General features: G+C 43.6%; 2 protein-coding genes across 4 annotated transcripts in view; one reads left to right on the top strand and one right to left on the bottom strand.

Annotated features, from left to right (window-relative positions):
• slc31a1 (solute carrier family 31 member 1) overlaps nucleotides 1–2092 on the bottom strand; it is an 88867-nt gene extending 86775 nt beyond the window's left edge. The window contains exon 1 of one of the 2 annotated variants that reach the window (XM_068012754.1): nucleotides 2009–2092. The gene's annotated coding sequence lies outside the window, so the exon portion shown is untranslated. The remainder of the gene's footprint in view (nucleotides 1–2008) is intronic. The other variant, XM_068012755.1, reaches the window with a different exon arrangement.
• Nucleotides 2093–25419: 23327 nt separating this feature from the next.
• The window catches only part of fkbp15a (FKBP prolyl isomerase family member 15a), a 115952-nt gene continuing 113411 nt past the window's right edge, over nucleotides 25420–27960 (top strand). For both annotated transcript variants that reach the window (XM_068012751.1, XM_068012752.1), the window contains exon 1: nucleotides 25420–25592. In XM_068012751.1, coding sequence (XP_067868852.1) covers nucleotides 25537–25592 — 56 coding nt within the window. In that variant the 5' untranslated portion in view covers nucleotides 25420–25536. The remainder of the gene's footprint in view (nucleotides 25593–27960) is intronic.

Here is a 27960-nt window from a genome sequence, read left to right as displayed (position 1 = left end):
CACTGGGTACACCCTGATGTCACACTAAAACACTCCACTCATAGACACTAGTCACGCTTTAAAACATTCTGCCTAACAGAGAAACAAATTTGACAGCAGTTCCAAGTCAGACGTACATGAAAGACAAACACATTCACCTAGATTTTGGATGCTTTAAGTCACAGGGACAAAGTCTTACGGTCAAGGCACCTTAAATGCTCCATTCAGAAACTGTGGTGCATATACACAAAGCAAGTTAAAAGGTAACTGTACAAATGCAGCAAAATATTATAGCTTATACTTATCAGTGAAGATGTAGCCTCAGTTAAGTGTGGTCCTTTGTACTTCATATACTGGAGTATTCTGAACAGGACCTACACTCTCACACCAACTTTACTGTCAAAATTCACTTCCTTCCAACTGTCCAAAAGCTAACTTCTCTGAAATGATCAGTTACCTTCAAAGCTAACACATCTGTCCTCTCAACAGACACCAATTGGTCTCCCGAGTGTTTCCCTGTGTTTTCTGTTCAGATTTCCAGAACATGCGGTTAAGTTAAACCATTCTTAAAGATAACTGAAGATTCCTTCCCTCCCATAGCAGAAACAATCAGTCAGCACAAAATCAGCTCTGATCCTTCTGCACACTACAAATTACTGGATTACAACATTTGATACAAAATGCTTCATACAATTCTGACTGGAAGAGTACTATGTATATCAGAGATACCCGTAGTCAGTACTGCAAACAGTTCATTTCTCAATGTTAGCAGCAGACCAAACATATACTGAACAACTGGACCAGGATATACAGATGTAATTCAGCCCCCATTTTAAAACTGTGCATTCTGTCCTTATTTTCATATTACCATTATAAACTTATAAAATTTGCTTATGTAAACTTGTCACACTGTAGTTACAATGGTGGAAAAGCATTCAGTAAATGGTTTAATTCTGTTTCGCCAGTTTTCACACTCCTACAAGAGTTGACACCCAGCCTGGCCATGAGGCCTCAACATTTATGGAGAAAAAAATAATGTATGTGGTATGCCTGCCATGAGTTTATTGAGAAATAACAGGCAATCAGGAGATCTGCAAGATATAAGTTGCATCATGCAAACGAATGGTCACATTACAGACACAAGTTATGTCCCTACAACTTTGAAGGAATTGGAGATTAGGTCACCCTTGGATCAGTGGGTAGCAGTCTCAACTCTGAGTCAGAAGGCTGTCAGTTCAAGTTCCATTCCAGAGACTAGGGCACAAAATCCAGGCTGCCACTCCAGTGCAGTACAGAAAGAGTGCTGCGACGATGGACGTGCCGTCTTCGGGTGAAATATTAAACAGAAACCCCACCTGCCTTCTCAGATGGATGTACAAGATCCCATGGCCCTAGTTCAGAAAGGAGCAGGGAAGTTCTCCCCGTCTCCTGGCCAATATTTTATCCACCAGCCATATAAAAATAGTTTATCCGGTCACTTACCACAGCTATTTTTGAGAGTTTGCTGAGCACAAATTGGCTGCTGTATTTACACTTCACAAAAAGTACTTCATGGACTGTAAAAAGATTTGGGTCATGCTGAGGTGTTGTAAGAATTTACATTTATAAAGGGCCTTTCTAATAACATTACTGCCAAAGGATTAACAATCCAAGATTTTAAAAAGGTATATATAGTACAATTCATTTGCAGCTGATCATCTACAGGCATTCCACAACTGCAATTAGGAGAAATTAGTTTGTGCCAACTCGTATCTGTGAAGCAGGAGAAGTGAGACTGCAAACATCCTGGTCCAATTTCCATAAGGCAAACAGAGAACTTCATTCAAAAGGTGGCTCAGTATCAAGCGCGCTAAATGAGTTTGCTGAGCTCTCCCTCCCCAGGTGCATCACCTATACATACAGCGAGGACATGAGGAACTATAGCCCAACCAGGTCATTCCAGGGTCACCTCTGAACAGGCCCACCTGACCCAGGTAACTGAACCTCGGCCTCTCCCCGCTTTCCATCACTCGCAGTATTTTCCCCTTACCCTGTCCACTTCCCTCAAGTTGGTGCTGTTACTCCACACCGTCCCGTCTTCTACTGTCCACGTCCTCCAGCCCAGAGCAGCAAGCCCGGCCCACCGCACGTCGGCGAGAGGGCGGACGTGATGGCGTCACCGATACAGTTGCTCGCCGCCACGTCGTACTGGCGAGGTGACGTCATTAGCACAGGCTGCACTGCCTAAAGCGTCCATTAGGTTCTGGGGAGAGGGTGGCTGTCGCATGATTATAACATCATCGCACCTACACGAGGGTACTTTTTAAAGGAGAGAAAAGAAAGATTTGCATTTGTACTGCGCCTTTCATAACCACAGTACCTGCATGCCCTTTAAAGTTGTATCATTTCGTTTATATTGTTCTCATCCTTGAGAAAAATATATTTTAATTCTTTATATACTCTAATAGAATTAAAGAAACCAAATACAGCCCTCCTGCAACCAGAAGGCATTGCAAAAATTAGAATGCCTGATAGACATGATTAATAATACTGTGATTGAGTTGTGAAGGTACCTTTTAATTTTATAAAAGCAAAATACTGCGTTTGCTGGAAATCTGAAATGTTCCAAAGAAGGGTCACTGACCCGAAACGTGAACTCTGCTTCTCTTTCCACAGATGCTGCCAGACCTTCTGAGTCGTTCCAGCATTTCTTGTTTTTATACCTTTTAATTTTGTTGGATGTGACTTTGTTGCTTTATTTTTAAGCATCTTTAGGGAACAGGGTACTGAGTTTGGATGATCAGCCATGATCGTATTGAATGGCCTTCTCCCATTCCTATTTTTCTATGTTTCTATGATTGGACCACATGTTTGTTTATTATATTAGTGGTGTCCAAAAGGGACAGTTGTGGAGATGACACCTGTAAGAGGATACTGAGGAAATCCAGTGCCACCCCGATTGGTCCAATTAAAATTGATCTAGGAAAAGGACAGGTTATGGGTAGGAACATGGCTTGAGCTCTGTTTTCTCTGATGCTGATGAAAATTGTTGGAAAACATTAATGACAAATGTTTCTACATCAGGAATGAGCAGTAAAAATTAATCTTTATTTTAACAAGACATTTGGTGTCTAGTTTACATTTAGAAATGCCAACATAGAGTCATAGAGAGATACAGCACTGAAACAGGCCCTTTGGCCCACTAAGTCTGTGCTGATCATCAACCACCCATTTATACTAATCCTATATTAATCCAATTTTTCCCTCTCACATCCCCACCTTCCCTCAATTCTCCTACCACCTACCTTCACTAGGGGCAATTTTTTACAATGGCCAATTTACCTATCAACCCACAAGTCTTTGGGAGGAAACCAGAGCACCCAGAGGAAACCCACACGGTCATAGGGAGAACTTGCAAACTCCGCAAAGACAGTACCCAGAACCTAACCCAGGTCGCTGGAGCTGTGAGGCTGCAGTGCTAGCCACTGCGCCACTGTGTCGCCCCATCTGGGCAATTTAATCCAAATCCAGTCAATTGAAATCAGTTGTGCAAAGGCAGGTACTAACTACATGGTGCTAGTTGTGGCTCAGTGGTAGAACTCTTGCCTCTGCGTTAGAAGGTTGTGGATTCAATCCTGCTCCAGAGATTTGAGTAAAAAGTCTAGAACCCCTCCAGAGCAATACTGAGGAAGTCCTGAGGTTATGAAAGGCATTAAATAAATATAAGACCTTTCTTTAGGTTTCAATTGTCGGGTTAGTGCAGACTGAGCTCACAGCTAAAGAATGATCACTTCTGAAAAGTCCTGGAGAAGTGTCAGTGGAACCTCACCCCAGCAAGAGGAAATGCTACACTGATCATATTGGTGCCATTAATGACCTTGATGTAACAGTATCCAGCAGCAACAACATGGTTGGAGTGAGAATGGACACTGGTGCTGTCTGTCATGACAGCTGTATATTTGTCCCTTTGCACCAACCACCCCGTCCCCCTTCTGATGGCTTAAAATTGGAAAGAGCAAAGGGCCAGGTCCACCACACACACAGCAGCAGGAGTGGTGCAGCCTGTAGCTGATACATCTCGGGACTCAGCTATTGGGAAGCAAGGACTACTTCAATCCTAAGAGGTTCTTATTCACACACTTCAGCGAACCAACTGACATGCTCTTATTACCCAAGAACAACAATTTTCATTTCTATTGTGCCCTTAACGTAGAAAATCATGCCTAAGGGGCATCCCTCCATCTACATTTCAAAGTTAAGAGGTGTCTTATATGAGAACTTGCCAACTGGCTCTAGTAGCCACTGATGAAATTGCTTACAAACCTTCACAAGAACATTCCCTGCACACACAACAACTTAAATGAAACCAAAATTTTAATCTCAAAACATGGGTTTGAGTGTCTAACTTTTGCTTCTGCTATGATTCTCCTCAGTGATGGTGTGTGATCTGTGTGCTCTTAAACTTTGTTTTGTCTCGGTCCTCCCTGACAGATATTTTTGGAGAGTGAAGTTGTGCAATGTGCAGCACACTAAAGCGATCCTAAGAAACCTTAGTCAGATTGTATTGGAGGATGCCACGGACCCCATGCACCTGAAGTGCTGCTTTAGCATGGTGCTGATGTACTCGCCAATGACTCAAGTAGCAATTCCTAAGTTCTTATGCCGCCTGTGGCACCTTAGAATGCTGTGACTGAGGTGAGCTTTGACTGAAGATCATTTTGCAGCATATGGTGAAAATCTCAGACGTGCACAAACACTCCTTCTCCAACAGTTGTAAGTAGTGTTAAGATCCACGTGGAGACCACCAAGAAACCAAAAGAATTAAATCCATCGATTGACCCCAATTTAGGAAACCAAACCAAACCAGCAAGATTTCATTTTTATAAATTTTACTTGAACACTCAAACCAAAACCATAAATTAATCGTCAAGAAAACCTGCTATGCTAAATGAGGAATTTTAATTAATCGGTTGGAAACTTACATTAAACTTTTAATGGAAAAAATCCTGCAGTTAACTGTTAAAAAACTGGCAGCCAAGATGGCCACCTCAATTTGCTCTGAAACACCTTTCACATTCCAAGGACTCCAACAGGAGACACATGTCTGATGAGCCTGTACCCAAAACAATGGCTTGCTCTCGTGATTGAATTACCGACGATTGCTTTCATTAGCACAGTATTCAAGGCCATCCGGACATATTGACTTTGAAAGAACAAATCCCTCCAAGTGTAAATATTGGCATCCTGAGGCCTGAGGAGATGAAAATTCCTAACCTTGAATCTCATTACAAGGTTTTAGATAATACACTGAGGCAATCATGTGACCATCTGTCCATCTCTGTGAAAGCTGGGAGTTTCCCTTGGACAAGCCAATGATTCAAACTGTGCAGAAACAGAGGGCTGTGTCCCTCTCTTGCACTCTCTCTCTCCAGATAACATCGTAAGTTTGAAAACCATCTATGACTGTGGACCCACCAAGCCTACAGATTGCTACAGACACAGACACCAGAAGAAGAGAGCACTGACAAGTCTGCCTCCAAGAAAACACTAAGCTAAGTGGGCCAGCCACAAATTGCACTTCGACCAGCCAAAGACTTCAAGAATACAACTTAAGTCGGAAAACCACAGAATCACCCAACCTCACAGACTGTGTATTAATGTTTTATTTATTCTGGACTCTAATCCAACCACAAGTCTACTTCTCACTCTGTAATCTATTTGTGTGTGTGTGATTCTCTTGTGAGTGTGTGCATGAATGTGTAGCGTATTTTTTATTAATTTATTTAGATTGGGTTTAGATTGTTAAGTATAATAAACTCACCACTTGTTTAAACTCAAGAAAACCTGTCCGATTGATTCTTTCACGATCACAACAAAGGTGGCAGGTAAAATACTCACTGGGGTGGTAAGCACATCCACTATTTAAAAAGGAATAAACCCTGTTGCGGTCAAATAAGAGGATGGGCAAGAGGGGAGCCTGTGATCCCTCCTCACCTGGTCGTAACATAAGCACGAAGCAACAGACAGATCACGGTCAATATTTATATTACAAATTACACCTTTACTATCAGATACAACACAGATGGGTCGCAGTTTCACTGGGTAGTCCATCCAGCATATATGGCACAAAATTACAGTCATGCAGTTCGTCACAACCATGAGAATCTTTGGGTGGATTTTCAGCTCCTTTCTTCAAGGATTTAGCTGCTGTTTTTCTTCTGACAGCAGTTCCCTCTCAATTCAAACTCCACGGGTGTGATCTTCATCACAAGGCTCACTTCTCCAGAACCTCCTTAGCTCTGCTCACAACAGTCTTGATGGTGTGGATCTATCAGTCTTCCCTTTATCAGAGTTCTTCAGTGATAGCACTGTATGGCTGGGTCTGGTTATTTCACTACTTTAAGAAGCAGAAACAGCTCCTGGATTCAGTTTTCACTTTCTTCCGCTTGCCAGCACTCCACTCCTGCCTGATCTGACTCGTCTGTCTGGTCTGGGAGGATTCTGTCTCCTTTTATCTGGTTCTAACCACTGTCAGTTTCCCCAGAAACCTGACATTTTATACAGCTTCTGTTTCAGTTTTGGTTTCCATTTCTGTTTCAGTTTTTAGGTTCTGTTTCTATTTCAATTCTAGTTTCCCTCTCTGTTAGGGTCTTAAAAAAATATTTTATACAGCAAGTTGTTCTGAGTTGGAATACACTGCCTCAAAGCAAATTCAATAATAACTAGCAAAAAGGAATTGGATAAATACATGAAAAGGGAAAATAATTGCAGGGCAATGGGGAAAGGGCAGGGGGAGTGAGACTAACTGCATAGCTTTTACTAAGAGCCTGCATGATGGGCCGAATGTTCTTCTGTGCTGTACAATTCTATAATTCTAGAACTCCAGGAGTCATGGAGTTGCTGCTGCTTGGGTTTCTTGGAAAACAGTTACTGGAACTTCTGGCCGTGAATAGCTTTCATCACTTTCAAAACTTATTGTCTGTTATAAATACAATTGAACAAATCCTTAGACCAGAGAAGATTAAGGAGAAACCGAAGAGAGTTATTCAAAGTTATGAGGGGTTTTGATAGAGCAAATGAGGACAAACTATTTCCTATGGCAAGTTGATCAGTAACCAGAGGTCATAGATTTAAAATAGTTGACGAAAGAACTAGAGGAGAAATGAGGAGAAACTTTTTCACACGGAGGGTTGTTAAGATCTGGAACACAGTACCTGAAAGGTGGTGGAATCAAATTCTACAATACAGTAACTTTCAAAAGGGAATTGGTCATGTACTTGAAAAGGACTAATATGCTAAGTTATATGTGAAAAACTATGGTGGGGGATTAACTTTGACAGGTCTTTCAAAGAGCTGACATAGGAGAGGCCAAATGGCCTCCTTCTTTGTTGTAAGATTCTATGATTCTAAATTCCTGATGTATTGTCACTCATTTAATGGAACAGCCATTGAACCAAAACTGTAAAGCCTAACTAACATAATATTATCAGCAGAAAACAAAAGAGTGAAAGAAAACTGCAGGGGCACCAAATGAGCTGGTATGGTTCTCTTTAGTTTCTTTTATTCGTTCCTGGGATGTGGGCGTCGCTGGCTAGGACAGCATTTATTGCCCATCCCTAATTGCCCTTGAGAAGGTGGTGGTGAGCTGCCTTCTTGAACCGCTGCAGTCCGTGTGCACCTACAAAGCTGTTGGGAAGAGAGTTCCAGGATTTTGACCCAGCGACAGTGAAGGAACGGCGATATAGTTCCAAGTCAGGATGGTGTGTGGCTTGGAAGGAAACTTGCAGGTGGTAGTGTTCCCATGCGACTGCTGCCCTTGTCCTTCTAGGTGGCAGAGGTCACGGATTTGGAAGGTGCTGTCTAAGGAGCCTTGGTGTGTTGCTGCAGTGCATCTTGTAGATGGTATACATGCTGCTGCTGTGTGTCGGTGGTAGAGGGAGTGAATGTTTGTGGATCAGGTGCTAATCAAGCGGGCTGCTTTGTCCTGGATGGAGTTGAGCTTCTTGAGTGTTGTTAGAGCTGCATCCATCCAGGCAAGTGGAGCGTATTCTATCACACTCCTGACTTGTACCTTGTAGATGGTGGACAGGCTTTGGGGAGTCAGGAGGTGAGATACTCACCACAGGATTCCTAGCATGTAACCTGCTCTTGTAGCCACAGTATTTATATGGCTACTTTTTTTTTATTCTTTCGTGGGATGTGGGCGTCATAGGCCAGGCCAGCATTTATTGCCCATCCCTAATTGCCCTTAAACTGAGTGGCTTGCTAGGCTATTTCAAGGGCATGTAAGAGTCAACCACATTGCTGTGGATCTGGAGTCACATGTAGGCCAGACCAGGTATGGACAGCAGATTTCCTTCCCTAAAGGACATTAGTGAACCAGATAGGTTTTTACAACAATCGACAATGGTTTCATGGCCATCATTAGACTAGCTTTAAATTCCAGATTTTTTTTTTATTAATTGAATTCAAATTCCACCTTCTGCTGTGGTGGGTTTCAAACCCATGTCCCCAGAGCAATACCTGGGTCTCTGGGTTACTAGTCCAGTGACAATACCAGTACACCACCACCTCCAGTTCAGCTTCTGGTCAATGGTAACCCCCAGGATGTTGATAGTGGGGGAATTCAGCGATCGTAATGCCATTGAATGTCAAGCGGAGATGGTTAGATTCTCTCTTGTTGGAGATGGTCATTGCCTGGCACTTGTGTAGTGCGAATGTTACTTGCCACTTATCAGTCCAAGCCTGGATATTGTCCAGGTCTTGTTGCATTTCTACACGGACTGCTTCAGTATCTGAGGAGTCACGAATGGTGCTGAACATTGTACAATCATCAGCAAGCATCCCCACTACTGACCTTATGACTGAAGGAAGGTCATTGATGAAGCAGCTGAAGATGGCTGGGCCTAGGACACTACCCTGAGGAACTCCTCCAGTAATGTCCTGGAGCTGAGATGATTGACCTCCAACAACCACAACCATCTTCCTTTGCACTAGGTCTGCCTCCAACCAGCGGAGAGTTTCCCCCTGATTCCCATTGACTCCAGTTTTGCTCGGGCTGCTTGATGCCATACTCAGTCAAATGTTGCCTTGATGTCAAGAGCAGTCACTCTCACCTCACCTCTTGAGTTCAGCTCTTTTGTCCATGTTTGAACCAAGGCTGTAATGAGGTCTGGAGCGGAGTTGCCCTGGTGGAACCCAAACTGAGAGTCACTGAGCAGGTTATTGCTAAGCAAGTGCCGCTTGATAGCACTGTCGACGACACCTTCCATCACTTTACTGATGATTGAGAGTGGACTGATGGGGCGCTAATTGGCCACGTTGGACTTGTCCTACTTTTTGTATACAGGACATATCTGGGCAATTTTCCACATTGCTGGGTAGACGCCAGGCTGGAACTGGAACAGCTTGGCTAGGGGCTTTAGGTGTCAGCTGTGGGTAGCATTCTCTCTTCTGAGTAAGAAGGTTGTGCGTTCAAGTCCCATTCCAGAGAGTTGAGCACAAAATCTAGGCTAACACTTCATTGCAGTACTGACGGAGTGCTGCACTGTTGGTGGTGCCTTCTTCCAGATGAGACGTTAAACCAAGGCCGGGTCTTCCCCCTCAGGTGGATGGAAAAGATACCATGGCATTATTCAAAGAACAGCAGGGAAGTTCTCCCCAGTGCCATGCCCAATACTTATCCCTCACTGACATTGCTGAAAACAGATTATCTGGTCATTATCACATAGCTGTTAGTGGAACTTTGCTGTACTCAAATTGGCTGCCATGTTTCCCTACATTACAGCAGTGATTGTATTTTAAAAGCACTTCATTGGCCGTAAAGTGCTTGGGATGTTGTGAAAGACGCTCTATAAATGCAGGTCTTTCTTTCTTACTCCACCCAGAATTCCAAACAATTTTGCAAATGTTATGCCCATTGGAAAATCAAGGTTTCTGCCTGAATGCCCCTGAATGAGGAATGCTCTTGTAGCTAAAATGACAACATAAAAGAGTTGATTTCTTTTGAAGTTGAAGTGGAATACTGGGGTAATTATTCCCTGTTAATTTTACCAGCAAGGAGCCTTAGTGGTTGGTTGTGCCTATTGGAAATCACTCTCCCCACCCCTGCCCACACAACCTCCCCAATCTCCCACAGTCTTGAGCAAAACTGTCTGCCAGTGCCGTAAGCTAGGAAAATCAGGCCTGACATGTATCATTAAAGAAAGACCCATATTGCTCAAAATGTCCATCCAGGACTGTGTAATATTAACCTGATAAATATTTTTAAACATTGTCATTGAAAACGTGCTTTCTGTCAAATGATGATTTTTAATCCACTGGCTAGAAACCCAAATTGAATTTTAAAAAAATAGAGACTGAAGGTGACTTGAGCTCGCAACAAAAGATGGCTACCCTTTTACATCACTGTACCTTCCACATTCCAATCTATTGAGATGGAGACACCATGGGCTGGATTTTATTATCTGCGGTGGGTGCACAAAATGGTGGCGGTCGGCAATTTAATATAATGACGGCGGCCGTCTCCACCCCTCCATCCCCCCCCCCCCGCCAATGATGTGGCAGAGGGGGTGGCATTGGCAACCCTGTTAATGGCGGCTCCTGATGTTGGATTGCAGAGTTCCACCCTCTCCCCCAACAGTTTCCACTTGTAGAGTTCCCTCCTTCACCCCAACAACAGTACTCACTTGCAGAGTTCCTTCCTTGCCTCCCCAACTGTATCCATTTGCAGATTTCCCTCCTTCCGTCACCAACAGATTCCACTTGCAGAGTTCCCTCCTTCCCTCACACCTGCAGATTAATCTCAGTGGCAATTTCCGATGTGAAAAAGACCCATCAAGGAAGATGACCTGGGGAATATGAGTGAACCACACATCCTGTCCCCATTAGCAAGGCATCAAGGCAATCACCTCAGGTGGAGCCGAACCACTAAACCTAATCACATGGACAATGGAACCTTTGGGGTTTCCCAGATATGAACTCATCAAGCTACAATGGGAATGCCTTAAACCCAATCACTTGAATGATGGGACCCTAGCTATGAGAGGGGTATTTCCAAACATGAACTGATTAAGTTGCAAGGGGAATACACTAGAAACAACCATGTTTAAATCACTGTGTGACGGCCACGTGACATGCCCACCCTTTGTGTGTTTAAGCTTCTGCTTTCTCTGCAGTTAGAAGATCCAATTGGGGACCCTCCTTCCTCCCTCTCTCTCCAACCCACCTTGCAAGCTTCAAACCCTGTTTGCTCACCGTGACCACCCAGGGACTCCCTGCTGCAGACAGAGACTTCTTGAAGGAAATCAACACTGCACTTCTGTTGCCAGGAGAACAGCCAAATCAGCCATCTACATCTTTAAATCGGAAGCGTCAGAACCACTGAAGGAAAGTTGTAAGACCACCTGGTTCAGCCTGAAGCCAGCCGAGTCACCAGCCTCCACAAATTGTATGCCCCTTTTATTTCTCTGGACTCTAATTTGATCAATCTATCCTTCCCCACTCTGTAATCTATTTGTGGGCATGTGTGAACTTTGAGTGTATGAGTGTGTTAAAATCATAGCATATTTTATTGTTTTACTTAAATCAGTTTAAGTATAATACCTCTTTCTTTGTTAAACTCAAGAAAACTTGTCCGATTGGTTCTTTTATGGTCACAGTGCGTAAACAGTTGAACACTCACTGAATTGGCAAGTACATCCTTTTCAAAAAAAATAAACCTGTTACGGTCAAACGAGAGGGAAAAGAGGGGAACCATTCAACCCCCTCTTCACCTGATCATAATAACATAACATTATGGGGATGTAATACACATTTTTATGATGTTCAGATTCCTTTGCACTCAAAAATAACAATTATTCCTTGTAATTTACTTCCTTTTCCAATTTTTATGAGCCTGCTTCCCTCAATGTCATATTAGACATGGCTGCTGTTTTTCAGCTCACTAAGTTCTCAGCTGTTTCCATCAGCATCTTTCTATTTCATGTTTTGATATTTTGACTCTTGATTGCTCAGGTTGTAATATTCTGTCTAACAGACATGGTTCATTATAGTTTATGTCACTGCACTAAAAGACAGAGTGGAATAGCTTTGAACTCAGAGACCTGTCCTGTAATTAAGGTCATCAGTGTAAAGAATTGTGATGCTGTAATCAATATTTTTCAGCCACTCCCACCAGCACTTTTTCTTTCACTTTTGGAGTATAATTATTTTATCAAAAACAGAGAAACCAGTTCATCATTGAACGATAAACCAAATTAAACTAACATTCTATTAACTCCTTATGTGCAAGCCAAGTGACTTTCAGATCTCTGACATGGTCCATTCAGTGCGGTGAACTTAAAGGTACCAGAAGGACATAATTTGAACTCCTTTTAAAGAAAAGTGTGAACCCCATTATCTTGTGGCATCAAGTGCTCACAAGTTCGGAGTTCATTGGGAGGACAGCCAGAAAAGATAATCTCACCTGAGCAAATCAGATGGCATTGAAAGGGAGGAAGGATGATGCTTGGGAAGTTAGTACTCAGGTGAGCTTCCCATTATGGGAATCCTCCTAATTAAATGAGAGCTCTCTACTCTATCTGGCCATCATCAATTGCAGAATATGGCCATACAGCTTGATACTGAAGAATCAGGACAAGTTTGGGACAATGCCTGTCAGATTCTTAATTTCACAGAGCCATGATCAGTGATTCTTTAAATCATTATCTTTCTTTATTCTGCTGTAGATATAAATGTTGGTACTTGAGATGAAAAAAAACTTCCTAAGGGAAAACAAACAGCTCATTATTACACAATAAGGTGGACACTATAAAATTAAATCAAGATCCTCCTTTTCTTCTCACTTTCTGTAACATCACCTGACTTTGTCCCATCTCAGCTTATCTGCTGCTGAAACCCTCATTCATGCCTTCTTCACCCCTAGACTTGACTATTCCAATGCACTCCTGGCTGGTCTCCCACATACTACTCGCCATAAACTTGAGCTCATCATAAAGTCTGCTGCCCGTGTCTGAACCTGCATCAAGTCCCATCACCTATCACCCCTATGCTCACTGACCTACGTTGGCTCCCATTCAAGTAACGTCTTGATTTTAAAATTGGTAACTTTGTTTTCAAATCCTTCCATGGCCTTGTCCCTCCTTATCTCTGTAATCTCCTCCAGCTTCACAACCCTCTGAGATACCTGCGCTCCTTTATTTCTGGCCTCTTGAGCATCCCCGATTTTAATTGCTCCACCATTGGTAGGCACGCGTTCAGTTGCCTAGGTCCTCAGATCTGGAATACCCTCCTTACAGCGCTCTGCCTGTCTACCTTGCTTTCTTCCTTTAAGACACTCCTTAAAACCTACCTCTTTGACCAAGCTTTTGGTCATCTGACCTAATATTTCCTAATGTGTCTTTATAATGCTCCTGTGAAGCATCTTGTGTCATTTTATTATGTTAAAGGTGCTAAATAAATATATGTTATTGTTCTTCCTTCCTTCTCTCCTGAAGGTAATGACAACCCTTTTATCTCAGCCATGTGACCATATTTCATGTGTTAGATTGCCCAACAAGATTATTTGACTGTAAAGAGCATCACATCCAAATGCGATTCTTTTCTTTCAAAAAACACGCGTATGATTGACACGGCCAGTCAAACTGGGTAACTAGCAGGAGAATGTACTCTCAGTGATTTTTCTCTCTTAATCCAGGGAGACTGGGATCAATTATGTTGACCCATTGCCGTCCTAGCTGAAATCAGCAAACTCAGTACATGACAGGAATTGAAACCAAAGTTTTCGTGATCTGTATGGTTCAGCTCCATGTCAGGCTTTGCATTTATGCTTCAGTTGTACACAGCCTTGACACTGAGCCACATTAGGAAATAATAGGTGAGATGACCTGATCTGGAGTACTGTGTTCAGTTCTGGGCAATGTACCCCAGGAAGGAGATGTTGCAGCACAGATTCACCAGAATGATACCAGGACTTAGAAGGCTATTAGGTTGCATAAACTTGGCTTGTATTTAGAAGACTAAGGGGTGACCTCATCAAGGTGTTTAAAATATTAAAAGAATTTGATAGGTTAGACACTGAGAAACTATTTTTTCTGGAAATCAGGAACACAGAAACATGATCTTAAAATTAGAGCTAGGCCATTTAGGGGGAAATCAGGATAGACCTTTTTATGAGAAGGATAGTAGGAATCTGAATTGTCTCTCCCAAAAGGTAGGGGAATACAGTTCCTAACCTTCCTGGAATGACCAGGAGATACTGGAAATCAAAGCTTTAGATCCTGAGTTCTGGCTGCAGCAGCCTGGAAGATGAAAGATTTAAAATTCTAGCTGCAGTGTGCCCACGTTAATGACTCTTACCATATTTGTCAATAGCCAGAATGAGTTTAAATTCCATTCATTTTAAACAGCATAATTTATAGCCTTTTCTATGGAGTTCGTAACAAGCTACTGGTCGGAGCTGTCACCCGCAGTGAATCTGGGGTGGTTGGGGTGGGGGTGGGTGGGGGGTGCGGAGGGGTGGCGGGTGTGTCTCTGAAATCCACGGAGAGAGGGCTCTGAAATCAGGGTGGGGGGGTGGGGGCTTTGAAATCTGGGGACTAAAGAGTGAAGGGTACAGGGGATGGTAGAGAGCACTACCATTTGTTACTGGTGTCATGAAAGTGCTTCTTTTCTCCTCTGTTTAAAAACTAAAGAGGGCTGTGTACCTTTAAGGTAGAGAGAAGCTTTTAGATTCTCTGGGCACAGTGTCCTTATCTCAGAGAAGTAATTCTGCTAGAGAAACTTAAACACTCTCTCCCACTCTCCATAAAGACCCACGTAGAGGAGCAGCAGGTCCAGAGAGCCCGACAAGCAGTCATTCTGGCTGATGAGTTTGCTTTAATCGATAAGTCGGTTTCCCAGGGGAAAACCTTTCCTAGTCACCCCTGCAAATCCAAAAAGGACAAAGAGTAGGAAGGTGATAGGAGTCCAAGCAGTCCTGGGAGAGAAAGAAAAGCAGGAGACACAGGGGGCCCTCCTCTAGCCAAAAAGCAAGATGCTGTGAGCAAGAGTGAGACCCGGAGACCTGTGTGCTTCCATTGTAAAAAAGCAGGGCATTTAAAAGCTGACTGCTGGAAATTAAAGAGAAAACCTGTACCCGCTCAGTCAAAAAGGGATCCTGGAGGAGAGCACAACGGAGCAAGCTGTAGCTTTAACTGCAGTAAGAGTGAGACCCAGGAAGTTTACTACTGCAAGTGCAGGAAAAGTTAATAGGATTCCTGAAGGCTATCAGGGTTTTATGTTTGAAGGGAAAGTAACCCCATACCCCTTGAGTGTGGCAAAGGTGGTAGCCACCCCCCCCCCCCCCCACCCCCAAGTAGTGAAAGAAAGACTGCAGGAGGTCAGAGAGACAGGGCAGTGGCAGGAGATGGACTCCTGCAGTTTCCCTGAATGTGCAGTGGATCAGGCCATGATCAAACCAGCTCCCCCAGAGGAGACTGCATTGGCACTGCAGGCAGATGACCATGAGGTCTGTCTATCTGAGACTTTCTTTGGAAAGTTAGAAAACCCAGGGAATGAATTAAATAAGTTTTCCCTAGGTGAGGCTCAGCGAGCCGGCCCAGTATTGCAAGAGTTAGCACAGGCTGCCCAATCTGAAAGTGAAACAGAGGGAGTCGTGATTGCTACTATTTAAAGAATGAGGTACTGATGAGGAAATGGAATTCTCCTCACAGACCTGAGAGCAAGGAGTGGACAGTAGTTCACCAGTTAATGGTGCCGCAGACGTACTGGAGAGAAATATTAAGAAGGGCCCAGGGGACTACAGTGGCTGTACATGCCGGTATACGAAAGACCAAAAGCCGCATAAGACAGACGTTTGACTGGCCAAAACACCACAAAAATGTGGTGGAGTATTGCAGGAGTTGCCACATGTGCCAGGTTGAGGGGAAACCCCAACCTACAGTGAAACCTGCACCCCTAAGTCCTGTACCGGTGTTAGGAAGACCCTCCAGCAGAGGGCTGGTGAACTGTAAGGGATCCCCGCCGAGAAGAAAAGGGGACAGGCAGGCACAAGGCTGGCAAAAGCTTAGAAAGGGAAGGGGAAAAAGCGACCAAGAGGGCAGGTTAAAGGAAGTCCAGGAGGAATCCCGGATGAAAACCCCTACCTTCTGGTCAGCCAACCCCGAAACATTTGAAATGTTAGACCCCACATCCTCCTACGTAAATGCAGGTACTAGAAGCACTTCACCAGAGTTGAAAAACATTTGAGAAACATTTGCATACCAACAGACAGTGCTTGGAGGGACAAAGGGGCTATTCCCAGCTCCAATTTAACCCACAATGGACTTTGAGCACCAGGCATTGTGTCTAAGAAGAGACATTCCAGGGTCAGCTAAGACAAGAGAATCCACAAACAGATGTGGTCAGACTAGCTTGTCACATGACTAACCTGCTTGGCAACCTAGGTTTTTCTGAATTGTACAAAGAGTTTGAACTGGAAAGGCTGTTTGCTCCTGGAGTGAGAAGACCTCTCCTGTCTGCTGCCATCTTTTTCTCACAAGCCTCTGGACCCACTGAGGACACATGAACTTCAAGAGAGAAAAGTCTCCTACATCGAACAAGGTTAAAGAAGAATACTGGGCCCCAACGAAAAGCAAGACCTACCAACAATCAAGGACTTTACAGCGAGCTCGAAGAACAATAACCAAAACCATCTTCAGACATTGCCTCAAACTTTTTCACTTTATTTCTTATGCTCTTATCTATATCTAAGAAGTCTGTTCCTCAGGGGTGACCCTCTGTTGCCTGTTTGTGTTTTCTGGAATTCTCAGTAAAGTTTCTACTGATAGACTGCCAATTTTAAGATCCAAATAGACCTGTTGCTATACTCTTTGTTGAAAGAACTGTGTGGCGCCTGCTGCTGCCAAAGTGCTTTGAACACCTATTCATTAAAGACTGTTCGTCAAATTTGCCTAAAGACTTCGAGTGACATATGACTGTTTGACTCTGGGACACCTCACTGAGCGGGGAACCTAACCCACAAAGACTTACAACCCAGTTATTTTATTATACTTTAGAACTAGAACTAATTTTAAAAACATCATTTTTAAAACCAGTTAATCATTTTTTTCAATCTATGTGTGTGCCTGCATTAGAATTGGGAGAAATAAGAAGTTATAAAGTTTTTTAGACATAGGTTTATCTTAATAGAGCTTAGGATTTAGTTTCTTAATAAATTGTTAATTTGTTGTTGTTTAAAGATACCTGGTTTGGCATATTTTATTCTGGGGGTTAATAAAGTGTTTTAATTTGGCTAATTTCCAGTAGGTGGGAAAACTTTAATAATATGCTATGACCTGTGGAGTAATGGGACTGAATGACAGTTTTTATGACCAGGTGAGAAAGGGGTCTAGGGTTCCCTCTCAGCCTTCACCTGGTCTTACCGTAACAGGGTTTAATTTTAAACACACAGTGATTTTACCTCCCCCTTGGTGAATCCATGTTCATTGCTTTCCAATTATAAGGCAAAGAAACCAGCACAAACAGGTTTTCTTAGGTTTAAAGAAAAAAAGCTGAAATTTATTAAACTTAAACTCTAATTCAGTTGATGCCTATGGATACATAATGTACCCACATTAGCATGCATATGCGATACACACATGCAAATAGAGACAGAAAAGAGTAGAAGAAAAATAAAGTGGAAAAGTTTGAGGCAATATCTGAAGAGTTTTTGCTATGGTTCTTTGAGCTCACTGTAGAGTCCTTGATTGTAGGTAGATCTTGCTCCTCATTGGGGCTCAGTATTCTTCTTAAACCTTGTTTGCTGTAGGGGACTTTTCTCTCTTGGGGTTCATGTGTCTTCAGTGGATTCAGAGGCTTGTGAGAAAGAGATGGGAGCAGACAGGAGAGCTTTTCTCACTCAGGGAGCAAACAGTCTTTCTGAGTTCAAACTCTCTGTGGCAAGTTCAAAAAACTTTGGAACAGCCAGTTAGTCATCTGACCAGCTGGTCCAACCAGTCCTGGCCCCTGTAGATTACATCACCCCAGCAGGCCCTGGAATGCACTTCCCCACCCCCTTACTGTCCGGTGATCAACATCCATTGTGGGTTGAATGTGTCAGGGAATGGTCCTTTGTCCACACAAGCACCATCTGTTAGTATGCAAATGTTTTTTCCAGCCATGGCTGATCTGTTGTACAAGTCATTTCCTCGCTGTAGCAACAGTTCAAAATCAATGTTCATATGAAAAAACCAATGTGCCTCATTCTTAGCAGGTGTGGGCCTGCATGATACAGTGCATTACTCCCGCCTCAGTTGTAACAATGGGAACTGCTTTTCCTTGTATAACTTATCTAAGCCTGTCATAATCTTGTACATGTCTATTAAGTCTCCCTTCAATCTCCTTTGTTTTAAGGAGAACAAAACCAGCTTTTCCAATGTAATATTGTAACTGAAATCCTCCATCCCTGAAACCATTCTGGTAAATTTCCTATGCACCCTCTCAAGGACCCTCACATCCTTCTTTAAGTGTGGTCACTGGAACTGGATGCAATACTCCAGTTGGGGCCTAACCAGAGCTTTATAAAGGTTCAGCATAACTTCTGTGCTTTTGTAGTCAATGCCTCTATTTATGAAACCCAAGATCCCATATGGAACATAGGACTCAAGAGCAGGAGTAGGCCATTCAGCCCTTCAAGTCTGCTTCACCATTCAATAAGATCATGGCTGATCTGGTAGTGATCTTAACTTCACTTTCCTGTCTGGCCCACATAACCCTTGATTCCCTTGTCTATCTAACTCAGCCTTGAATGAATTCAATGACCCACTCTCCACTGCTTTCTGGGGAAGAGAATTCCACAGACGAATGACCCTAAAGAATTTCTCCTCATCTCCATCTTAAAAGGGAGACCTCTTTATTCTTAAACAGTGTCCCGTAGTTCTAGTCTCCCCCACAACAGGAAACATCTTTCCAGAATCCACTCTATCAAGTCCCCTCAGAATCTTATATGTTTCAATAAGATCACCTCTCATTCTTCTAAACTCTAATGGGTATAGGTTTAACCTGTTCAACCGTTCTTCATAAGATAAGCCTTTATCCCTGGAATTAGTCGAGTGAACCATCTTTGAACTGCTTTTAATGCAATTATATCCTTTTTCAAATAAGGAGAACAAAACTGTACGCAGTACTCCAGATGTGGTCTCACCAAGGTCCTGTACAGCTGCAGTAAAACGTCTCTACTTTTATACTTGATTCCCCTTGCAATAAACGCCAACATTCCATTGCCTTCCTAATCACTTGCTGTACCTGCATACTAACCTTTTGTGATTCATGTACCAGGACATCCAGATCCCTCTGTACCACCAAGTTCTGCAATCTCTCTCCATTTAAGTAATATACAGCTTTTCTATTCTTCCTGCCAAAGTGGACAAGTTCACATTTTCTCACATCTGCCAAATTTTTGCCCACTCACTTAACCAATCTATATCCCTTTTTAGACTCTTTACCTCCTCTTTACAACTTACTTTCCTTCCTATCTTGGTGTCATCAGCAAATTTAGCTACAACGCATTTGGTCCCTTCTAAGCCGAACTTCTTCGAGTTGTAGACACTTACCCATTGTTACGACCAGGTGAGAAAGGTATCTAGGGGTCTTTTACTGTCTTCACCTGGCCTTATTGCAACAGGGTTTAATTTTAAACACACTGTGTTTTGAGCTCCCCCTTTGGTGAATCCTTATTCACCACTTTCCAATTATAAGGCAAAGAAATGAGCATGAACAGGCTATCTTAGGTTTAAAGAAGAAAATTTATTAAACCTTAAACTCTCATGCGGTTAACACCTACAGATATACGACGCGTCATGCTAGCATGCACACGCGATACACACATGCAAATAGGGACAGAAAAGAGGAAGAAAAATAAAATTGAGAGGTTTGAGGCAATATCAGAAGAGTTTCTTATTTACTGTCTTTCGAGCTCACTGTAGTCCCTGGAACAGTATCATCCAACATGTTAGATAATATTATTAGCCTGATGTGGCTAATTGTCTCGACTGCCTGCCTGGCGTGTGCAGCTACGCCCATGTCAAGGTGTCTCTGGAGAGGGAGCATGCGGTATTTACTCATATGCTGATGCCTTGCGTGACTGGTGGAACTGGACTCTATCGTCAACATGGCCAATTATGTTATTATTTAATAAGCTTTTAATGTTTTATTTACAGATCAATTTGGACTTACTTGTTTGCTCCCTTTTTAAAGGGGTTCATGTTTGTTTTTGGATTTGATTGGTGATACACTCACTGCCATGGACCAATCAGAAGACCAAGAAAGAAAGCCCAACCAATAACGAGCAGCTCCAACAGGACACATCATGTTAAAGAATAAGTAGCAGCCAACTACATTCTGGACGGAGAGCAGGAGTGGGTCTGGTGCGTCTCATTGGGTGAATCAACATTCTCAGCCATTACTCCGAAGTCGAAGTACCGCTCGCAACTGTTTGGACTAGAAGCTGTACTACACTGAGCTGCATCTGACTAATCCATGCTAGAATTCTAAACATTGGTGAAAGAAAAAAGTGAAATTCAACTTCAGTGGGCTGCAAAACATGGAGTAGCGAATTGGTCACCCAGCATATACAGTGCCCAATGTTTCCTTACATTTTCTTCAATCATTGATTTTTACTGCCTTGTTTGTGGCACAAACTGATTGGTGGTAGAAGCTTGTTAAGCAAATATACACGTGAAGCACATTTATCTTTATTGTATTAGTGTCAGCTGTGCTCAGTGGGTTGCACGCGAGCCTCTGAGTCAAAGGGTTGTGGGTCCAAGTCCCACCCCAGTGACTTGAGCACAATCTAGGCTGGCATTTCCAGTGCAGTGTTGTTTCTAAGATCTTGCTGTGTGCACATTGCTGCATTTTCCACATTACAACAGTGACTGCACTTTCAAAGTATTTCATTGGCTGTAAAACTCTATGGAACGTCCCATGGTTGTGAAAGGTGCGATATAAATGCAAGTCTTTCCTTTTTCATATAAAACATTTTTGACTAAAATTCGTGCATGTGGCAAAAACAATGCTCACCTCTAGCGAGTCACCAGCATGCCAGCTGAATGGTCTACTCCTGCTCCTAATTCCTATGTATGTTTTTACTCAGTAAATTTTGTTCTAATTTGAAATTGAATTGCTAGCTTTATCCTGAACTGGACTATATATTTTACATGTCTACGGAAGAATCATATTGAATATCTGTTACGATCAAGTGAGGAGGGGTTGAGAGGCTCCCCTCTTGTCCCTCTCCTTGTTTGAACGCAACAGTGCTTATTTTAAAAGGTGGATATACTTACCACTTCAGTGAGTGTTAACCATTTATGTGCTATGATCATAAAAGAAACAATCGACAGGTTTTCTTGAGTTTAAACAAGAGGTTAGTTTTATTGTACTTAAAACTCAAAGCAAAACAATAAACTACACTCCAACTTTCACACAACACAGACACGAGAATTACACACACAAATAGGTTACAGAGTGGGGAAGAATAAATTGGTTGAATTAGAGTCCGGAGCAATAAAAAAAAGTCTGTGGAGTTTGGTAACTCAGTTGTCTTCTGGCTGAACTCAGTGGTTCTGACGGTTCCGGCTTGTAGTTGTGGCCCACTGGTTTGGGATTTCCTTGGAGACAGTGGTGCAGATAGTTTTCTTCACAGGGTCTCTGTCTGCAGCAATGATAGGCTTGGATGGTTGCAGCCAGCAGGTAGGATTCGAACTAGCAAGGTAGTCTAGAGAGAGAGGGACCCCACTTGGGTCCTTTACTGGTCAGTCTCATTGGCTTGTCTGCAAAGAGAAAGAGCAGCTGGTTTAACACAGATGATGGATCTGTCACATGATGGCCCAATGTATTCTCCCTCTTGCAACTTAATTAGATCATGTCTAAGAATTCCAATCTCTCTCAGGGTCCCATTGTTCCAATGATTACCCTTTGAGTGGTCTGTCTCCACCAGCGTTAATGTTCCAAGATTGCCTTTAATGTCTTGTTAATGAAGGCAGGTCAGGTAGTCCATTCAAAATTCACAAGCCATTGTTCTGGTTAGAGATTGCCCAGACCTTACGTCACCACCTTGATACATTGGAACGTAAAGTATTTTGATGCAAATTGTGATGGCCATTTTAACAGCTAGCAGTCATCTTTTATCAGTTCTTTTTCTCTTTTTTTAAAAGTTTAACTAAGGTTTCCACCTGATGGATTAAAAAATCATCCTTTGGCATAGCACGTGTTCATGACAATACCCCATATGATTTCTGATATGTAATCCTGTGCCAGAGCGGTAGATTGTTATTCTGAGGGTATGATACAATTTAAAGCATCTCCTGAATGGCAGTAAGCTGTAGAAAAAAAGTCTTGCATTTATATAGTGCCATTCATGACCACCGAACGTCTCAAAGCCAATGAAATACTTTTTGAAGAATAGTCACTATTGTAATGTAGGAAACGCGGCAGCCAGTATGCACACAGCAAACGCCCACAAACAGCAAGCAGATATTTAAAGGTGGCAGGACGCATTGTGAGAGCAGTTAGCAGAGCATATAGGATCTTGGGCTTCATAAGTAGAGATACTGAGTACAAAAGCAGGGAGATTTTGCTGTATCTTTAAAAAGCTCTGGCTAGGCCACAAGTGGAGTATTGCATCCGGTTCTGGTCACCACACTTTCAGAAGTGTGTGAGGGCCCTTGAAAGGCTGCAGAGTAGATTTACCAGAATGGTTCCAAGGATGAGGGATTTTAGCCACAAATTTGCACTGGAGAAGTTGAGGTTGTCCTCCTTGGAGCAAAGGAGATTGAGGGGAGATTTGATCAAGGTGTATGAGATTTTGACAAGTTTGGATAGGGTAGACAAAGAAAAGCTATTTCCATGATGGTACAAGGACTGGGGGACACAGATTGAAGGTTTTGTGCAAGAGATGCAGGCGGGATGTGAGGAAGAACTTTTTACACTGCGAGTGGTAATGACCTGGAACTTGCTGCCTATGAGGGTGGTGGAAGTGGAAGGGTTGCCATCCCTAAGTGCCCTTGAGAAGGTGGTGGTGAGCTGCCTTCTTGAACTGCTGCAGTCGAGGTGGGGTAGGTGCACCTACCATGCTGTTAGGAAGGGAGTTCCAGGATTTTGACCCAGCGACAGTGAAGGAACAGTGATATAGTTCCAAGTCAGGTTGATGTGTGGCTTGGAGGGGAACTTGCAGATGGTGGTGTTCCCATGCATCTGCTGCCCTTGTCCTTCTAAATGGTAGAGGTCGTGGGTTTGGAAGGTGCTGTCTAAGGAGCCTTGGTGCGTTGCTGCAGTGCACACTGTTGCCACTGTGCGTTAGTGATGGAGGGAGTGAATGCTTATGGATGGGGCGCAAATCAAGCGGGCTGCTTTGTCCTGGATGGTGTTGAGCTTCTTGAGTGTTGTTAGAGCTGCACCCATCCAGGCAAGTGAAGAGTATTCCATCACACTCCTGACTTGTGCCTTGTAGATGGTGGATAGACTTTAGGGAGTCAAGAGGTGAGTTACTCGCCGAAGGATTCCTAGCCTCTGACCTGCTCTTGTAGTCACGGTATTTATATGACTACTCCAGTTCAGTTTCTGGTCAATGGTAACCCCCAGGATGTTGATAGTGGGGTAATTCAGCGTTCGTAATGCCATTGAATGTAAAGGGAAGATGGTTAGATTCTCTTGTTGGAGATGGTCATTGCCTGGTATTTGTGGATATTGTCCATGTCTTGCTGAATTTCTACACAGTAACTGAGGAGTCGCAAATGGTGCTGAACATTGTGCAATCATCAGCGAACATCCCCACTTCTGACCTTATGATTGAAGGAAAGTCATTGATGAAGCAGCTGAAGATGGCTGGGCCTAGGACACTACCCTGAGGAACTCCTGCAGTGATGTCCTGGAGCTGAGATGATTGTCCTCCAACAACCACAACCATCTTCCTTTGCACTAGGTACGATTCCAACCAGCGGAGAGTTTCCCCCTGATTTCCATTGACTTCAGTTTTGCTAGGGCTCCTTGATGCCATACTCCTTTAAATGCTGCCTTGATGTCAAGGGCAGTCACTCTCACCTCACCTCTTGAGTTCAGCTCTTTTTTCCATGTTTGAACCAAGGCTGTAATGAGGTCTGGAGCTGAGTGGCCCTGGCGGAACCCAAACTGAGTGTCACTGAGCAGGTTATTGCTAATCAAGTGCCACTTGATGGCACTGTTGATGACACCTTCCATCACTTTACTGATGATTGAGAGTAGACTGATGGGGCAGTAATTGGCCGGGTTGAATTGTCCTGCTTTTTGTGTACAGGACATACCTGGGCAATTTTCCACATTGCCGTATTGACGCCAATGTTGTAGCTGTACTGGAACAGCTCGGCTAGGGGTGCGGCAAGTTCTGGAGCACAGGTCTTCAGTACTATTGCCGGAATGTTATCAGGGCCTCTTAGCCTTTGCAGTATCCAGTGCCTTCAGTCATTTCTTGATATCACGTGGTGATGCTGGGGACTTCAGGAGGAGGTTGAGATGTATCATCAACTTGGCACTTCTGGCTGAAGATGGATGCAAATGCTTCAGCCTTATCTTTTGCACTGATGTTCTGTGCTATCATTGAGGATGGGGATATTTGTGGAGCTATCTCCTCCAGTTAGTTGTTTAATTGTGCACCACCATTCACGACTGGATGTGGCAGGACTGCACAGCTTAGATCTGGTCCATTGATTGTGGGATCGCTTAGTTGTCTATCCCTTCTGCTTCTCTCTCCACAGATGCTGCCAGAGCTGCTGAGTATTTCGAGCACTTTTGGTTTTTATTTTAAGCCTCAATCCTCAGTGCTTTCACTCCATCCTGCCTGTCACCTTTTTTCCTCTTTCACCCCAGTTCGCATTTCCTGAGCTGCCTCCCATTGCACTTCTTGCTGGCAGGCAATGCAGTCGGGTCACAAAAACAAGAAATGCTGGATTCACTCAGCAGGTCTGGCAGCATCTGTGGAAAGAGAAGCAGAGTTAACGTTTCGGGTCAGTGACCCTTCTTCGGAACTGACAAATATTAGAAAAGTGCCTGGTCCAATCTGCACCTTCTCCTTTGTTATCTCTTGCCCAACCCCCACCTCACTTGTTTATAATCTGTGACTTTTCTAATATTTGTCAGTTCCGAAGAAGGGTCACTGACCCGAAACGTTAACTCTGCTTCTCTTTTCACAGATGCTGCCAGACCTGCTGAGTGAATCCAGCATTTCTTGTTTTTGTTTCCGATTTCCAGCATCCGCAGTATTTTGCTTTTATATTAATGCAGTCGGGTGCTTTGATCCGCTGACTCTCACCGCTGCGTCTGCTCAGATGCCGGCGCTGGCCAAATGGGTGTGATGTACGCGCAGGCGCAGATGCCGGCGCTGGCCTGGTGGCTTTGATGTCTGTCATGCGCACTCGATGCGTTGCCCAGGCACGCGGGTGCCGTAAAGGGCGGTGGGCGGGTGATTTTGTTTTTTTATTTTGCGGCAGTGCGACACTGTTGAATTTGGTCACCGGAAGCAGGTGATTGGTCAGCTGGTTGCCTAATCGATTAGTGTCGAAGTCGATCGCCATGTCGCTGTTCGGGGCTGAGGATGAGGACATGGATTTCCTGTCACCGAGTGGCGGGTGAGTGAATGCACAGCCCGGGGAACAGTGCCAGGGGCTGTCACTGAGCCGGCCCAGCATCACTCAGCCTGTCTCGCTGGGAGGCCCTGACTCTCGGCCGGCTGTAGCTTCTCGGCTGCTGTCTGCCTTCTGGGGACCGTGAGCGTCAGCAGGCGGGATTCCTCCAGGGGCTGGCGATTAAATATTTTTTTTTTACAACAGATGTTTCAAAATTTGTAGAATATGCACCTAGTTGGCTTTTTGGATCATATGTGACTTGGAGCTCCCAAGTTGGCCATTTCACATCAGCTTAAGAAAGGTGGCGGAAATTTTCTGTTGAGTGGAGTGGGTTTTGTATTGGCATTCTCTATCAGTAATCCCTTCAAGCCCTATAGTTCCCACCCCTGTACTTTCAATTTCTCTGAGTGTGACGTGTTTCGCCCTACTGATCGGCAGCCACCTAGCCTGCTTCTTTTAATTCTCTCCCAAGCCTTTCCTCAAAATCCACCTCTGACTACGCTTTTGGACACCCCCTTCGAATATCTCCCAAATCTATGCTTTCTTGCAACTCCGTTTGAACTTCTCCAACTGTGTTTCTGGCCCTGCCACCCACAGCCCTAATCACAGTCTCACATTACATCTCTTTGCCCCTGACATCTGTCTTTGGCTTCCTCCTATTCTCATAGAAATGCTGCTTCTCAGTGACATCATCCATAGACATGATGTTAGATTCCTTGTGTATGCTGATAACGCCCATCACGACCTCAGCATCACTACTCTTGACATCTTCGACCATACCATACCATCATACGAATTAGGAGCAGAAGTAGGCCATTCAGCCCTTTGAGCTTGCTCCACCATTTAATTAGATCATGGCTGATCTGTTTGTGTCTCAAATTCCACACTCCTGTCTACCCCTCATAATCTTTGATTCCCTTGCATAACAAGAATCTATCTACCTCCGCCTTAAAAATATTTAATGAACCCGCCTCTACCACTTTCTGAGGCAGAGAATTCCAAAGTCGCACAACCCTCTTCTGGCTGAGCTGCAATTTCCTCCCATTAAACAATAGGAAGACTGAAGCCATTTTCTTTGACCCCCAACTACCCTAAGCCACTGATTCCATTTCCCCTCCTTAGCTACTCTCAGGCTGAACCACATTGTTTGCAATTTCGGCATCCTAGTTGACCCTGAGCTGACCTTTTGACCTTGTATCTTTCCATCACCAAGACTGCCTATTTTCACCTCTGTTGCATCAAATGGCTCCACTCCTGCATCAGCCCATTTGGTGCTGAAACCTTCATTCGTGCTTCCTCTAGACTTAAGTATCCTAATGCTCTCTTAGCTGGCCTCCCATCTTCTGCCCTCCTCCATAACCTTGAGCTCATCCAAAACTCTGCTGCCTGTATCCTAGCTCACACTGAGTCCTGTTCACCCATCATCCCTGTGCTTACTGACTTGCATTGGTTCCCATTCTGGCAACATCTCTTTTTAATTTCCATCCTTCTGTTCAAACCCCTCCATGGCTTCAGTCCTCTCTATCCAGCTCTGTAACTCTCCAAGAATTTGGTATTCCTCCAACTCTGGACTCTTTTGCACCACCAACTCCTTTGACTCCAATATTAGAATCTGCCTTTTGGCTATTTAGGCCCTGAGCTCTAGAATTCCTTCCCATACCCCCTCTTGAGCTCTCTCCCTGCCTCTTCTAGTGACCAAGCTTTTGATCATCTGTCTTAATATATCTCTTTTTGGCTATGCCAATTTTAGTCCCATTTTACTCCTGCGAAGAGCTTTGGGACTTTTTCTCACTTTGCTATGTAAATGCAAGTGTGGACAGGAATCCCTGCAGCACCTAGGAATCTTGAGGGATGCTGTTGTTCCTACTTATTCATTTCAAACACTATCTGAAGTCAATGCATTTCTAAAGTAAAAAGACCCAGTTTTTAAAACTTTTTGTGGTAACGATCAGAATTTAAAATTAGTATTACTTTTCCAGGGGGGCCTTTATATCACCCACCATTTGAGGGAACCAAAACAGTATTCCAGATGGCACCTCTACAAAGCTGTTAAGTTTTTTTTAGTTTTCTGCTGAATGTCCTCGCCAAATGTTGTGTTGTACTTTCTTGTTGCAATGGGCTAAATGACAAATGCACAAGCAAACCTGTGAGTTGAAGGGTTGTGGTCCTGAAGATAGTTTTGTGATCAAATGTCCTTCTCTACAGATGACTATTTAAATCTGGAGAGACAAGCAACCTGTCATGAGGCTCGAGATTTACATGCTTTCATCTGGCTAGTTATGCTGCAAAAGTTTAGATGATTTCTTGCATAGTGGATTATTAGAACATGGGACACTACCAGCAACATTACTAGGAAATTTCCGATGTGTTT

This window comes from Heterodontus francisci, chromosome 32 (genome assembly GCF_036365525.1).
Source record: "Heterodontus francisci isolate sHetFra1 chromosome 32, sHetFra1.hap1, whole genome shotgun sequence".
Lineage (NCBI taxonomy): Eukaryota > Metazoa > Chordata > Chondrichthyes > Heterodontiformes > Heterodontidae > Heterodontus > Heterodontus francisci.
This window is presented reverse-complemented; position numbering and strand designations above follow the sequence as displayed.